Source organism: Melanotaenia boesemani, chromosome 6 (genome assembly GCF_017639745.1).
Source record: "Melanotaenia boesemani isolate fMelBoe1 chromosome 6, fMelBoe1.pri, whole genome shotgun sequence".
NCBI classification, from domain to species: Eukaryota; Metazoa; Chordata; class Actinopteri; order Atheriniformes; family Melanotaeniidae; genus Melanotaenia; species Melanotaenia boesemani.
In genome coordinates this window covers 733,816-748,948 of record NC_055687.1, presented here as the reverse complement: position 1 = coordinate 748,948, position 15,133 = coordinate 733,816, and the positions used below count along the sequence as shown (strand labels likewise).

Here is a 15,133-nt window from a genome sequence, read left to right as displayed (position 1 = left end):
ACACAATGAATAATATAAGGAAAACTAAATTGCAGCTTAAAGAAATTATAGATAAAAAAACACAGTTTTTAGTGCAAAGACTTCGCTTGGAGAACTTTGAACATAGTAACAAATCTGGAAAGTTTTTAGCAAATCAACTAAAAACAAACAAGGAAAAAACAACAATCTCCTCTGTTAAAGATCAAGACGGAAACATCAGCCATGACCCAGACAAGATAAATGACACGTTTAGAAGCTTCTATAAAACATTATATGAATCACAGATTAATCCAACAGATGAACATATTGAACAATTTTTAAACAACATTAATCTACCAAAACTAAAAAATGAAAATAAAATAACTTTAGATGCACCTATTACTGTAGATGAACTCCACGAAGCTCTCCAACATATGCCCAACAATAAAGCCCCGGGTCCAGATGGTTACTCAGCAGAATTTTACAAGGAATTCTGGACAACGCTAGCTCCTACATTTTATAATATGTTGTTAGAAATACAGGAAAAACAAAAAACACCGCAAAATATGAACTTAGCTAATATAACACTATTGCTAAAACCAGGCAAAGACCCCACACTTCCATCCAGTTACCGTCCCATATCTTTAATAAATGTAGACCTGAAAATAATTAGTAAAGCTCTTGCCAGAAGGATAGAAAAAATAACCCCTCTTATAATACATCCGGACCAGACAGGTTTTATAAAAGGTCGACATTCATCTACTAACACACGTAGACTAATTAACCTCATTGATTACTCTACTTTACATAATCTAGAATCCACAATCATTTCTCTAGATGCAGAAAAAGCCTTCGACAGGGTAAACTGGAAGTTTCTATTTGCAACACTAGACAAATTTGGGTTTGGACCTGCTTTCATAGAGTGGATTAAAATATTATATAATAACCCAAATGCATGTGTGAAAACCAACGATCAAACTTCTCCAAGCTTCCGCTTACAGAGAGGCACCAGACAGGGCTGTCCACTCTCCCCCTCACTTTTTGCCATTTTCATAGAGCCGTTAGCAGCTGCTATTAGACAAAATATAGAAATTAAAGGAATCCAGGGCAAAAACATAGAACATAAAATAAGTCTTTATGCAGATGATATATTAGTTTTCCTTCAGAACTCACAAACATCACTCTCTGAGACAATCACAGTTATTAATAAGTTCTCATCAATATCTGATTATTCTATTAACTGGTCTAAGACTACAGCCATGTCCATCAACTGTGACCTACAAAACATCCCTAATATCAAAATACAGACAGGAAACATTAGATATTTAGGTATAAATATTTCCCCCAGATTATCAGATTTAACAAAATTAAACTATGTTCAGCTACTAAAAACAATAGAAGATGATCTCTTACGGTGGAGGCGCTTACCCATCTCACTAATGGGGAGAGTTGCCACCATTAAGATGATGATTCTACCTAAAGTTAATTATTTATTTTCAATGATACCCACTAAACCCTCCACCAGTTGGTTTAAATCTCTGGACTCTTTCATATCCAAGTTTCTTTGGAAAAACAAGCCGTCACGTATCAGTCTTAAAACCTTACAGCAGACTAAAGATAGAGGAGGACTGGACCTACCAAACTTTAATCACTACTTTATAGCTAACAGGCTGCAGTACATCTCAATGTGGCTCAAACCCAGTTATCTGGATGAGCCGTGGCTAGATGTGGAGCAGGCTTTGTGTGAGGACTTAGTCATCTCTGACCTGCCGTTCATCAGCTCAACCAATAAACCATATAAGTGCTTTAAAAGCCTTAACATCCGTTTTTCCTTAATGGCTTGGTGGGAATTCTGTAAGATAACCAGATCTTCCCTCTTTCCATGTAGACTTACACCCATCTGGAACAACCCTGACATCCTGCAGAACAAAAAGATGATAAACTTCACTCAATGGAAGACTAAAGGAATACAACAGTTAGGACAGATAATAGAAAATGGAAACTTTGTATCTTTCAACACAATTGTCTCACAGTATGGAATCAACAGCAATAAATTCTTAGAGTACCACCAACTAAAATCAATTATATGTAAGAAGTATACCCCTGTACAGTTAGACTTGCAGCTTCCTGTCAGAATAGCAGAATTCTTGAATCTTAATACTCCAAAATTATTATCAAAAATATATAGATTACTTGCAAAGCTAGAAGACAGGATATCTCTCCCAACTTCAAAATGGGAAGATGATTTATCTAATAACTTTGATCAGAAAAGATGGTCACAAATATGTTTAAACACGTTTAAAATGACTCAGAATTCAAATATACAACTAATACAATTCAAAATTCTCCATAGAACTCATTATACAGGACACAGGATGTTCAGGATGGGCCTTTCACCATCAGATATCTGCCCACACTGCTCTGAGAACACTTCTGATAGCTACATCCATGCGCTGTGGTCCTGCACACCTGTCCAAAGGTTCTGGATTAAGGTGTGTGAAGATCTCTCAAAATGGTTTAAAACCAGTTTTTCTGCAAACCCCACACTTTGCCTACTGGGCGACCTGGGTGACACTAACATAGGAATACACTCCATAAACTTGGTCCTCGCAGTCTTATGCATCGCAAAGAAAACTATTCTTGTGAACTGGAAAGATAAGAATAATTTGTCTATCCAGCAGTTTAGAAATCTCCTGTTAGATCACATCAGCATTGAGATAATGTCTGCCTCCTCCAGGAACCAATCAGATGACTTTCATTCCCTCTGGTCCCCTGTGACTGGCTACATCACCTAATGTAGGTGGAGGATTGCGGCTTCGCTGGGATGGGGGTGGATATGGGTGGGGGGGTCCCTGGTGGCTTCGGGTCTCCGGTTGTCTCCTGGGTGGGGATCTCGGCTGCTCCGCTGCTGGGTCGGCTGGGGGTTCCGGTCTGGGCGGGCGGCATTGGGTGGGCCCCGGGGTGGGACTGCCTCGTGGCGGTGGGGGGTGGCTGCCGGGGTGCCTGGGTCGGTGTCCGTCGGCCCCTGGCCGGGTGGCCGGTCGGGCCCGGGGTGGGCCGGGTGGGGGCCCCGGGCTCTGGGGTGTCGGGTCTCCCCCCTCTCCTGGGGGTGGGGGGTCTGCCGCTGCTGGGGGGGGCTGGGCCCGTCCGAATGTGCCGTGCCGGGGGTTGGTCCGTGCCCTGGTGCTTGGTCGCAGCCCCGGAACCTGGGTGGGGTGTGTTTGTATATAGGTGGGTGTGTGTGTGTGTGTGTGTCTGTAGGTATGCGGGTGTGTGGGTGGGTGTAGAGGGATGTGTGTGCTGTATGTGTGTGTGGGTGTGTATGAAGGTCTAGGTGTGTGCGTGTATGTGTGTGTGAGTGGTGTGCGGGTGTGTGTGTGGAGGTCTATGTGGGATGTGTGTGTGGGTGTGTGTGAAGGTGTGTATATATGAGTATGTGCACGTGGAGGTCGAGGTGTGTGTGGAGGAGTGAAGGAGTGGGTGGAGGCGTGAGTATGTATGGAGGTGCTTGTGTGTATATGCAGGTATGTATGTGAGTGCGTGTGTAGTGGTGTATGTGTATGGAGGGGTATGAGAGTGTGTGTGTATGTGGGCACCGGTGTGTGTGTTTATAGGTATGTGCGTGAAGTGTGTGTGTGGAGGTATGTGCACGTATTGAGGTGTTGGTGTATAGAGGTGTGTGAGAGGGTGTGTGAGTGGCTGGGGTAAAAAAAAAAAAAAAAAAAAAAAAAAAAAAGAGTGTGTGTGCGTTTGCAGGGGGTTAGGACATGTCCTCTGGGGGGCGCCCTGGCCGGGTGTTGGGGGCGTGGGCCTGGGGTTCCCTTCCTTTGCCTCGCCCCCCTCCCACTCAGAAAGAGGAAAGTGGCCCCTTGGGCTGGTGGCTGACCCCTGGGGGGGTTCATGGCGTGCCTGGGTTGGGGTGCCTGCTCCGGGCCTGTGACGCCCTTCGGGGCCGGCGGGGGACGGGGGCGCCCTAAGCCACTGGCGGGTCGTCTTCCAGGGGGGAGGCTTACTCCCCTCTGGACCTACATCTCCTGACCCCTCCCCTCCCCCACTCTTCACTACATACACAGGTAGGGCTGTGGGAGGTGTGCTTGTTGCGCTGGGCGGGGCAGGGGGGTCATCATAGTGGCCCTGTTGCTTCGCCGAGCGGCAGCATGCCTCCCAGCTTTTAATTCCACTTAGTCACTGAGCACAAATAACATTTGCAACATACAAACACGTTTTGGGGGGTGGAACATGCGAGGTCAGGTGGGTGGGACTGCTCAGGTGGCCCCACCCCCTCCTCAATGCAGTTACTGCCCCCCAATTTTAACCCTCTTTTTTTAATTGCAAACAGCACATAATATATTCCATCACTAGTGGGGGAGGGAGGGGGGATGGGGTCTTCAAGCGCCCCTGTCTCCATGGATGGCCCGGGGGCGGGGCGGGCCGGGTGGCCTGTCGCGTTGGCCCGGGGCGTAGGCGGGCTGTCCCGGGGGGTTTTGGCTGCTGGCCCTGGGGGGAAGGTGCTGTTTTGGGGGTGGGGAGTGGGGGGGCGGGGGCGGGGTGGGGGGTTGGGGGCCTGGCTCGTGTCTCCTCGCCTCCTGGCTGGGGCTGTCCCCCCGTGGCGTGGGGTGGCGGGAGGATGGTGGTGGGGGGATGGTGTTTGTGTGTGTGTGTGTGTTGGGGGGGGGGGGGAGAGTGGTGTGGGTGTGGGGGGATGGGTGGTGGAGGGATGGTGTGTGGGAGGGTGGGGTGTGTGGAGGTGGATGCGTGGTGTGTGGGAGGGGGGGTGGTGTGGGTGTGGGAGGATGAATGGTGGAGGGATGATGTATGTGTGGGAGGATGGGGTATGTGTGGGAGAATGTATGGTGCAGGGATGGGGGAGTGTGTGGGAGGATGGATGGTGGAAGGATGGTGTGTGTGCGGGAGGATGGATGGTGTATGAGAGGGAGGATGGTGTGTGTGTGGGGGAGTGGTGTATGTTTGGGAGAGTGGGTGATGGAGGGGTGGTGTGTGTGTGTGGGAGGATGGGGTACGTGAAGGTGGATTACATGGTCTTCTGTATAATGTTTCAAGTCCCCACCCGCACTCCCCACACCCTTTCTGTCCCTCTCTCTCCCCTCCCTCTTCTCTCTACTTTCTTTTCTCTCTCTCTCTCTCTGTCCCCTCCGGTCGAGTCCAGCATTAAGAGTCTGATTTAATAAAGTTTTTCATCAAGAGGGACTTTATACATGTAGTATAAATCCCTGCTTGATAGAGTAAAATTGCCCAGCACCAGACAGCAGCCAGACAATCATTCTGTTTGCAACGATGCTGGACAAGACAGGTTAAAAAAAAAAAAAAAAAAAAAAAAAAAATATTAATAAAAACCTGCAGGTACTTCAGCAGTAATATATCGTTTCCTCACAATTCTCACTGGTGCCTCCTGGTGGATAAAACTGGTGATGTTAAACAACACACTGTAGTGGTCTGACTCAGCCAGGTCAGCAACAGAGGACACACCATAGGTTAGGACCAGGTCCAGGGACACACCGGTGGAAAGACCATAGGTCAGGACCAGGTCCGGGGTGGGTCCTCTGGTGTGAGTTGACTGTGTTACATGCTGTTTAAAAGGTGTAAAAACTCACTGTCGTAGGAATCTGCTGTTATTGATATGTAGGTTAAAATCACCAGGTATTAAAATCTTGTTGTATTTAATGTGTACGGCTGATAAAAACTCTTTAATAAACCAGGAAGGAGGGGTTGGTGTTCTATAAACTGATGCATAAAACAGGCTAGTTGTTAAAAACAAATCAATGATGCTCAAATGTGAAATAATGATGATGATAGTGTATGTCCAATCACTCATAGATAGATAAAACTTTGTTTTTTGTCCCAAGTGGTGACAGAAATTAAACTTTGAATGGCTCAAGGGTTCATGTTTAAAACATTTAAAACATTTGAAACAAGACATTACACAGAGAAGGGAAAACAGCAACAGATGAGCTGTTTATCCAGGTTAGTTGTGGCAGAGGGAAGGGAAGATCTGTGGAAGGGTTTCTGGGTCAGTGGGACTTTCTAACGTCTGGCTGAAGGCAGCATCTGAAAGCAGGTGTAGAGTGGGTGGCGGGTCCTCACGATCAGGGTGGCTGTCCTGGTCCCAGAGCGGCAGTACGGGTCAGAGACGTTAGGGGTGGTTATTTTACTGGCCTGACTGGTGACACGGTGGAGTTCAGGATTTGATGCTGAGGTGGCTGAACCAGGAGGCAACACTGAAGGTGAGAACAGACTCCACCAGTGATCCTGCTCTCATATGATTAATTAGTCAGTTGGAATTCTGTTGCTCCAACGACATGGATTGTGTAAAATATGATTGGCCAATCAGTATAAGGCCCAAAAAAGAAGTTAAAAGGATTGCTAAACAATTGACTGCTGATTTAAATAAGGGTCATCCGGCTCTGCACCCACATGGTTTTCGTGCCCAACATTCAGCAGAAACAGCAATAAACCTCTTTTTAGGAAATTTAAGCAAGATTTGGTTAGTTGTCATGTTGTCTTTCTTGATTTATAGAGGGTATTTGACCACCAAATCCTTTGGGCCAGGCTAATCAAATTCAGATTTTCAGAACAAGCAATTTTCTTGATGAAATCCATCAAACCGAACTCATTGTGTGACAGTCAATAGTGTTAAACCTCCTTTTCTAGAGTGGCAGATTGGAGCTCCTCAGGGCTCCATACTTGGACCCATATTATTCTCATTATATATTACGACTTATCAAATATTTGCCAACACATCAATTCCCAGCTTTATGCAGATGATGCTGTCATTTCTACTGAGCAAAATTCTGATGTGGAAGTTAGAAAACAAACTGACTTCAGCAATGTCCTGTATGGATGAGTGGCTCAGTAAGTCATGCCTTTTATTAGATTAAAAAAAAACTGTCCCTTAAAATTTTCAAAACGCCCAACAGCAAAGTCAAGTACGTGTTTATTTTTTAAAAAAGAGAGGAGCTACAGATTGTAGATGAATTTCTGTATATTTGCCGGCTACCTTGGACACCACATTCTTTAAAAATCATGTAAAAAACAAAAAGTTAAATTGTACTCTTTAAGCTCTGTAATTGGAGACAAATTAGACCATCAGTTCCAGTAAATGCTGCTAAAATGTTTCTTCTTTGTCTGATTTTTTTACAGATTGAATATTGTTTTACTAACTGGTCACTGACAAAGTGGTCACTACTTTAAAGCCAAGAGAATCTTTAGACACAAAAATCTTTCAAAATATTTGATAGAAACCCGTTTCATCATTGTCTAATACTTCAGAAATACAATATTCTAAATTTAGAATATTTTAAAAGTTTTAAACTGGCATATTCGATTTCTAAGATTTTGCATAGCCTCTCTCCACCAGCCTTCATTGTATTTATTGATCCAGTATAAGCGGTGAAATAAGCAGAACTTGTGTTAGAGGCGACTGTCGTACCTTCAGACTCACGGCGTACGGTTGACGGCTGCTCCCGCTTACAGGAGCTCAAACCTTTAAGAGTTTAGAGACCGGGCCACATTCAAAATATTTAAAACAAAACTCAAATTTTGGCTAATGAGGAACCATACATGCAACCACCGATGACTTCTTGAACTTGAGTCTTTTGTTGGATTGTGTGGATGATTTTTGTATTTAATTCTGTCATTATTGATGTAAACTGCTTTTTCTGACTCAACACATGAAAGCTGTTTGTAGGTTCTGAGATCTGATTAAACAATAAACATAAAAATCGATTAGATGAGATAAATTCTTTGTTCTGAATAGATAACGGCATATTTACTTCTTCTGTGGTTCTGTTAGCTGACAGGAAGTTCGTCTACCGCCATCTGCTGGATGTATGACACCATCCTAACCTCTTTCCCATTTCAGAATACTTTTTTTATTTTCCTGACTCTGACATTTGTGAGAAACTCTTCCTCATGACACGCGTCACATGACACAGTTTCCTCTGATGTGAAGCTGATTCACCTTCTCTTTTCTCTGTTGTTCACATTTCTTATTTGCAGCTCTAAAATGAAAACCTGTCAACCTTTTCTTCAAATGCAATTAATTAAAAACGTAAATGAAAATTTAAATGATTTAAAATAAATAAATAAATAAGCTTTTAGGTAATAAAACAAAAATGGCAATTTATTTAAATTCAAATCGTGACGTCACAGTATATAGCCCCGCCCGTCTCCAGGAACAAAAACAAAATGGCGCCCTGCTCTGCCTGTGCCTGCTGTTTTGGCGCCTCCTGGCCCCCTTGCTGGCCCGTGGTTTGTACCAGGTTGCGGGTCTGAGGTCGTGGGCTCCGCCGCTCCAGCTGACCGGACACGTCCCAGCCGCTGCGGAGCTTCCAGTCCCGGGCAAGCTGAAACCCGCGGCGCTTTGTTGTGAATCGGACTTTAGTTCCTCCAGAAATTTTTTTGCGGACCAATGAAAGGCAGCGCTGTCTGAACAGGAAGTGACGTAAGTCCGTGGGGGGGCCAATCCGCGGCTCCGACACAGACTGTGGCAGGAAGACCCGCCCCCTGCACGTCGAACCACAGAGCGCCTGAAGAACTGTGCGACTGCGAACCCGTCCGAGCTCCGTGGTCTCGCTCCAGCTAAAGGTAAGACCGGTCCGATTCTTTCCGGCTTGGCCCGGAGTTGCACCGAGACCTGGACCCCGGGGTCTATGGAGGTATTTATGTGGCGCTCGTTGTGTGAGCGCTCTCTGCCGCCGCGGGGCGGTGCACGCAAACCGCGGACTGGACGCGCAGCCCGCAGCTGCGGTGCGCGTTCTGACTGCATCTAGATTTAACAGGTCTAACTGGACCCCTCGTGCTTTTGTAGCCGCGCAGAGTAGAGGTTTTTACTCGCTGGGGCAGAGACGCTTCAGACTGGTTTAAAGGAACAAAAAGATGGGGGTGGAGCGCCCCCCGCGAGCGTAGCCGGTACTGCTCTGTCGCTCCTTCAATAAAACTTTATTGAGCAGTTTGAGCGGGTCATTGATTCCACCTACAACACCTGGACAGGTGTTAAAGTTTTACATGTTTGAGTTGCTTCAGAACACAAGAATGTGAACCAGTGGTTCAGTTCTGGTGGTTAAACCCAGACATGTGGACCCTGAGATGCGGACTCTGGGCTCAGTTCTTCAGACCACTAAACTGAACCATCCCATCCAAAACATTAACGTCATCATGCACATAAAAGACCTTTAAGGTTTAATTTATTTTTAACAAATCAACACATAAACTAAAATAACTTAAATGACAAATATCAATCAAAATAATGAAAAATGTGTTAAAGTGTCAGTTTTAAAAAGCGCAGATCTGAGATCAGAATTACATGAAGATTCAGACGTGTGTGAAAGCTCCAGCTTGTTTTCTGCTGCTGTTGCGGTTTAAAGGTCTGGCCGGTCTAGATGAGCAGGGCGCCCGCTTACTCCTGACTTCAGTCTGCGGGGTCATTGCAGATCTTTATTTAGACTTTGATCTATGTTTACTGTGATCAATAACTAAGTTTAACAGTAATATTCAGAAACACGAACCATATAAATGGACCTGGCCAGAGTGATGCGGGCCCAGGCGGCAACGCGGCTTTCTATCCTAGCTTCCATCTTCCACTTTAATTGGACTCTTTTCTCTCTGTGGTTCTATACGCTGCTGTGGTGCTGGAGCATCTGGTCCTGGTTCAGACTTGTTTAATAAACAGCTGATGGAGCTGAGAAAGTAGGAAAATGCTTACATCACATTTGGCATTAAAGACACGAGCACCCCCATGTGCTCATCCCGCCCCGACCGAGTTTCACCCTCAGTATGAAACAACTGGGTCAGCTGTTCACGGCACATAAAGACACAAACACACATTAGCAAATGCTAAGACCGCGGGCTCCCACAGTAGCATCCAATGCTAGGACCGTGGGCGCCGCCACGTTCCACGACAGGAAGTGATGTCACCATGCACATATGTACTTTATAAATCGGACATGGTCATTTAAAGCCACATTTCCTCTAGAACAGGTTTCCACTTCGTCTTTTTATCAAACAGGAAACAGTCGGATGCTATTTGCCTCTGGTTTCCATGAAGACATGCCATAGCTGCTCTGTGTGCACAGCAGTCAGCACACACGCAGACACGTGCGCACGCACACACAGGTTTCCGTCAGAGGACAGAGTGCACGTGTGGGAAAACACGTCAACCATCTGGAAATCAGACAGAAAGATGGGTTTTCTAGATTCTCTCAGCAGGTGGAGATGGAAGCATGTTGCTCCAAGGAGGAGCAGACGAGGATTTCTCCTGCTCTGTCTTACGCTGATAGCATCACGGTCATCATGGCGACGTCACAGTGGAACAAGCTGGATCTACGTCATTGTAGGAATTGCTGAGTCGTATTCCGGCTTTAATTGGAGCCAGAATTCTGTGTAGGTTTTATTGACGTCAGCACGTATCTGAGATGTGAACTTTCAGAATATTTAGAGCGACTCCGCTGGATGAAAAGCTTCATCAGGACATTTAAAAAGTCCTGAATGTTTCCATCACAGCGTTTCTGGCTGGAAATTTGGAAAACACTGAATTGTTCCGGTGTTTCAGACATGCATGTAGATGCGTCAGATCAGATTATTACAGTAATCCGATTACCCCCAAATTTTCCAGTAAATTCACTTAGTGTTTTATAAAAAAAAATGATCTGAGGATGTTTTTAATATTCAAGAAAATAGCTGGTGTTACACAGTTAGCTGGAAATGAATCGAAATCCAATCGGATGTAATTAAAATTGAATGGAAGCAGGCTGGAAATTAGTGAGCATACCCAGCCCTAGTCCCACGCAGATTTCTTCATCAGTCATCCATGTTTGCGCTGAGCGTACGCAGGTCTTCCGTCACCGCCGGGTGGTCGTGGTTTTTCTTACAGCGTCGCTACTATCAGCCATAATTCTATTCAAGCTCGCCTGAACGGTGCAAACCAGCGTCCCAGCCTGGCCACTTCTACAAGATCTGTGTAGAGAGGCCAAGGACTCAGACACTCTTGCGGCCATCTTAGCTTACATCTGGTGATGATGGTGAATGTTTCCATAGCAACATGGACACGGAGTTGTTTATGGAGTGTGAGGAGGAAGAGCTGGAGCCATGGCAACAGGTGGACGACAGCGTGGAGGAAGATGACATGGACTTCATGGATGCCTACTGCGAGCCAGGTAACACGCATGCGCACACACTTACACACTCAGTTTGTGATGATGTGCCCACGCCGCCTTCCATACATCCATGTTTCTGTCTCCACAGTGGAAGATTCTCTGTCTCCTCTTCCTTCCTCCGACTCTCCGCCCCCCACGACTGTTCCCCCCATCATACCTGCCTCGACAGGTGACAGTGTGTGTGTGGTTCGAACAGTTACACACACCAGCTCAGGTGGTTTGTTGTTTTGTCTCTGAACATCCTGTAATAAACGAAGTTTTATTTTTTTATAAGTTTCTGTTTCTGTCTCAGTGCCATCACCTGTTCGGATCATCTCCTCCTCTGTGAGGCCTCCTCCTCCCTCCATCACCACCTCCTCCTCTTGCCCTCTCCCCTCCTCCACACCCAGTGCTTCAGCTCCGCCCCTGATGGCTCAGGCTCCGCCCCTCATCCTGACGCAGACGGCGGGCGGGACGTTTCTTGTCCCAGCTGCCCCCGGAACCGGCAGCACACAGTCCATCCTGCTGACCACACAGGTAGGGTTCCCGTGGCAACAAAGATGCCAACAGGATGGTACGGAAGCACCAGACTTATTTTGATTGATTGGCTCTGTAACTCCGCCCCTTGTAGTTGTCGAGATCAGAACAATTTATAAATGGTTGTGAACATCCTGTAATAAACAGTTTTATTTGTTTATTAGTTTCTGTTTCTGTCCTCAGTGTCTTCACCTTTTTGGCCTTTGCCCATGGGGCTGAGAGGGGCCCATGTCTCCCCTCCCGTGGGCTCACCACCTACAGGAGGGGCCATAGGGGTCAGGTGCAGTGTGAGCTGGGCGGCTGCCAGAGGCGGGGACCCTGGCGGTCTGATCCTCGGCTGCAAAAGCGAGCTCTAGGGACGTGGAATGTCACCTCTCTGGCGGGGAAGGAGCCTGAGCTGGTGCGTGAGGTTGAGCGGTTCCGGCTAGATATAGTTGGACTCACCTCGATGCACGGCTTGGGCTCTGGAACCTCTGTCCTTGAGAGGAGCTGGACCCTCTTCCATTTTGGAGTTGCTCCTGGTGAGAGGTGCCAAGCAGGTGTGGACATGCTCATTGCCCCCCGACTTGGCGCCTGTATGTTGGGGTTTACCCCGGTGGACGAAAGTGTAGCCTCCCTCCGCCTTCAAGTGTGGGGACGGGTCCTGACTGTTGTTTGTGCTTATACACCAAGCAGCAGTTCAGAGTACCCACCCTTTTTGGAGTCCTTGGAGGGGGTGTTGGAGAGCACTCCTTCCCTCCCTCGTTCTGCTGGGGGACTTCAATGCTCACGTGGACAATGACAGTGAGACCTGGAGGGGCGTGATGGGAGGAACGGCCCCCCTGATCTAAATTCAAGTGGTGTTTTGTTGTTGGACTTCTGTGCTCGTCATGGACTGTCCATAACGAACACCTTGTTCAGACATAAGAGTGTCAACATGTGCACTTGGCACCAGGACACTCTAGGCCGCAGTTCGATGATCGACTTTGCAGTCGTGTCGTCGGACTTGCAGCCGCATGTTCTGGACACTCGGGTGAAGAGAGGGGGGGAGCTGTCACCTGATCACCACCTGGTGGTGAGTTGGCTCAGATGGTGGGGGAGGATGCCGGTCAGGCCTGGCAGACCCAAGCGTGTTGTGAGGGTCTGCTGGGAACGTCTGGCAGAGTCCACTGTCAGAAAGAGTTTCAATTCCCATCTCTGGCAGAGCTTCAACCATGTCCCGGGTGAGGTGGGGGACATTGAGTCCGAGTTGGCTGTGTTCTGTGCCTCTATTGTTGAGGCGGCCAGCCGCAGCTGTGGCCGTAAGGTCGTCGATGCCTGTCGTGGCGGTAACCCCCGAACTCGTTGGTGGACACCGGCAGTAAGGGATGCTGTCAAGGTTAAGGAGTCCTATCGGGCCTTTTTGACTCCAGAGGCAGCTGATGGGTATCGGCGGGCTAAGCAGAGCACAGTTTCGGCAGTCGCTAAGGCAAAAACTCGGGCATGGGAGGAGTTTGGAGAGGCCATGGAGAATGACTTCCAGACGGCTTCGAGGAGATTCTGGTCCACCCTCCGGCGGCTCAGGAGGGGAAAGCGGTGCGCCGTCAACACTGTGTACAGTGGGGATGGGGGGCTGCTGACCTCAACTCGGGACGTTGTGAGGTGGTGAAGGGAATACTTCGAAGACCTTCTCAATCCCACTAACACTTTTTCTGATGAGGAAGCAGAGTCTGGGGTAGCTGGTGCTGGCTCTGCTATCTCTGGGGCTGAGGTCGCTGAGGTGGTTAAAAAGCTCCTCAGTGGCAGGGCCCCGGGGGTGGATGAGGTCCGCCCAGAGTTCCTTAAAGCTCTGGATGCTGTAGGGCTGTCCTGGTTGACAAGCCTCTGCAGCATCGCATGGACATCGGGGACAGTTCCCCAGGACTGGCAGACTGGGGTGGTGGTCCCCCTCTTCAAAAAGGGGGCCCGCAGGGTGTGCTCCACCTACAGGGGGATCACACTCCTCAGCCTCCGTGGTAAGGTCTATTCAGGGGTGCTGGACAGGAGGGCATCAGTCTGTCATGGTAAAGAAGGAGCTAAGCCTAAAGGCAAAGCTCTGAATTTACTGGTCGATCTATGTTTCCACCCTCACCTATGGTCACGAGCTGTGGGTAGTGACCAAAAGAATAACCCCAGATAACCTTTTAGTTAGTAAATCCTGAACATTTCATCCTTCTTTCTCATAAATATTTGATTTTATATATGAAGAAATATTTTAACTGTTGGTGTTTAAAGAGAAAACTGCTGCTAAACCTGTTTATGTATTTAGTGCAGGGGTCTGCAGCCTTTCCAATCCAAAGAGCCATTTTTCCCTCAGCCAGCTAAATAAAACTCCTTTAGAGACGCAAATGTTACCAGACTTTTAGAAAAAGATGACTTATAATTTCTGATAAAAATCTACTATAGAACCACATTTTTATTTTTATTTTTAGGTTTAAAAAGAAAGGAAAACATAAAACTTCAGCAGTAAACAGACTTTCTGACAAGAAAAACCAATAAATAAAAATATTACTTTTATTCAAATTCAGTGCCATTATTCCATAAATAAAAAAGAAAAATAGCTAAAAACCTGCATTTGTTATTGTATCTATATTTAAAAACATGAGTTAGGTCTTTAGCATGTTTAGCTGTGTATTTAGAGCCATTGTGGAAGGTCCAGAGAGCCGCAGGTTGAACACCCCTGATTTAGTGTTTGTAAACCAAAATTTGCTGTCGGCTTTCTCTTAAAGACATTTTGCACGTAACAATGTGACTAATTGTGATAAAAAATAACATGCCCAGTAAATTGAACGCCGCGCCCACAGCAACAAAAGGTTTTCCTCGTCTTTCCGTCTGGTCTTTCTGCTCCTGAAGTGAAACATTTCTTTGATGGTTTAGTGGCCATAAAGCTCTGGTCTGCTGCCTCCACTATCAGGGAAAACTCCATCAGAAACACCTGCTAAACTTTCATCCTCCACACCGAGCTCAAGAGGCGGAGGAGAGGTGATTCCTCCTGGGTGAAGCAGCAGCTAGCTTCAGGCGTAGCTCCCTTTACTTCACCCAGCAGTGGTGAAGCAGACACGGACTCTGCTAGAACTAGCAGAGTTGTGTGGTGTTTACTGCTACAGCTGTTAGCAAAACATTCACCGCTAAACAGGAAGTTTCTCACAGCGACTTCCTCTGCTCTGCCGTCCTCCTCCCTGCCCTGCGCGTGTCGCCTCCTCCAGCTCTTAAAGGGCCACGCTGCTCGTTAACACAGCTGTAAACACGTCTCTGCACATTGACACGGTTTTTTCCATCAGTGTAATCTGGCGGGCCAGTTTTGGCCCGCGGGCCATAGTTCTGGTTCTAGAACAGAAAAACCCACCCGTTCTGGTTCTATGACAGGAGAAACCCAATGTTCTGGTTCTGTAGATGAACAGAAGTAATCTTTGATCTGAAGAACCAGAACCAGAAAATTGATCAGAACTTTGGTGGCCCAGTTTGCTTCTTACCTCATGCTGTGTGATGTC

At 47.1% G+C, this 15,133-nt stretch overlaps 1 protein-coding gene across 2 annotated transcripts in view; it reads left to right on the top strand.

Annotated features, from left to right (window-relative positions):
- The first annotated feature begins 8,473 nt into the window (after positions 1–8,473).
- pogzb (pogo transposable element derived with ZNF domain b) overlaps positions 8,474–15,133 on the top strand; it is a 30,438-nt gene continuing 23,778 nt past the window's right edge. For both annotated transcript variants that reach the window (XR_006010708.1, XM_041987708.1), the window contains exons 1-4: positions 8,474–8,562; positions 11,011–11,129; positions 11,218–11,343; positions 11,422–11,645. Coding sequence is in view for 1 of the 2 variants with exons in the window: in XM_041987708.1 (XP_041843642.1) it covers positions 11,015–11,129; positions 11,218–11,343; positions 11,422–11,645 (465 nt within the window). In the remaining variant the exon portion in view is untranslated. The remainder of the gene's footprint in view (positions 8,563–11,010; positions 11,130–11,217; positions 11,344–11,421; positions 11,646–15,133) is intronic.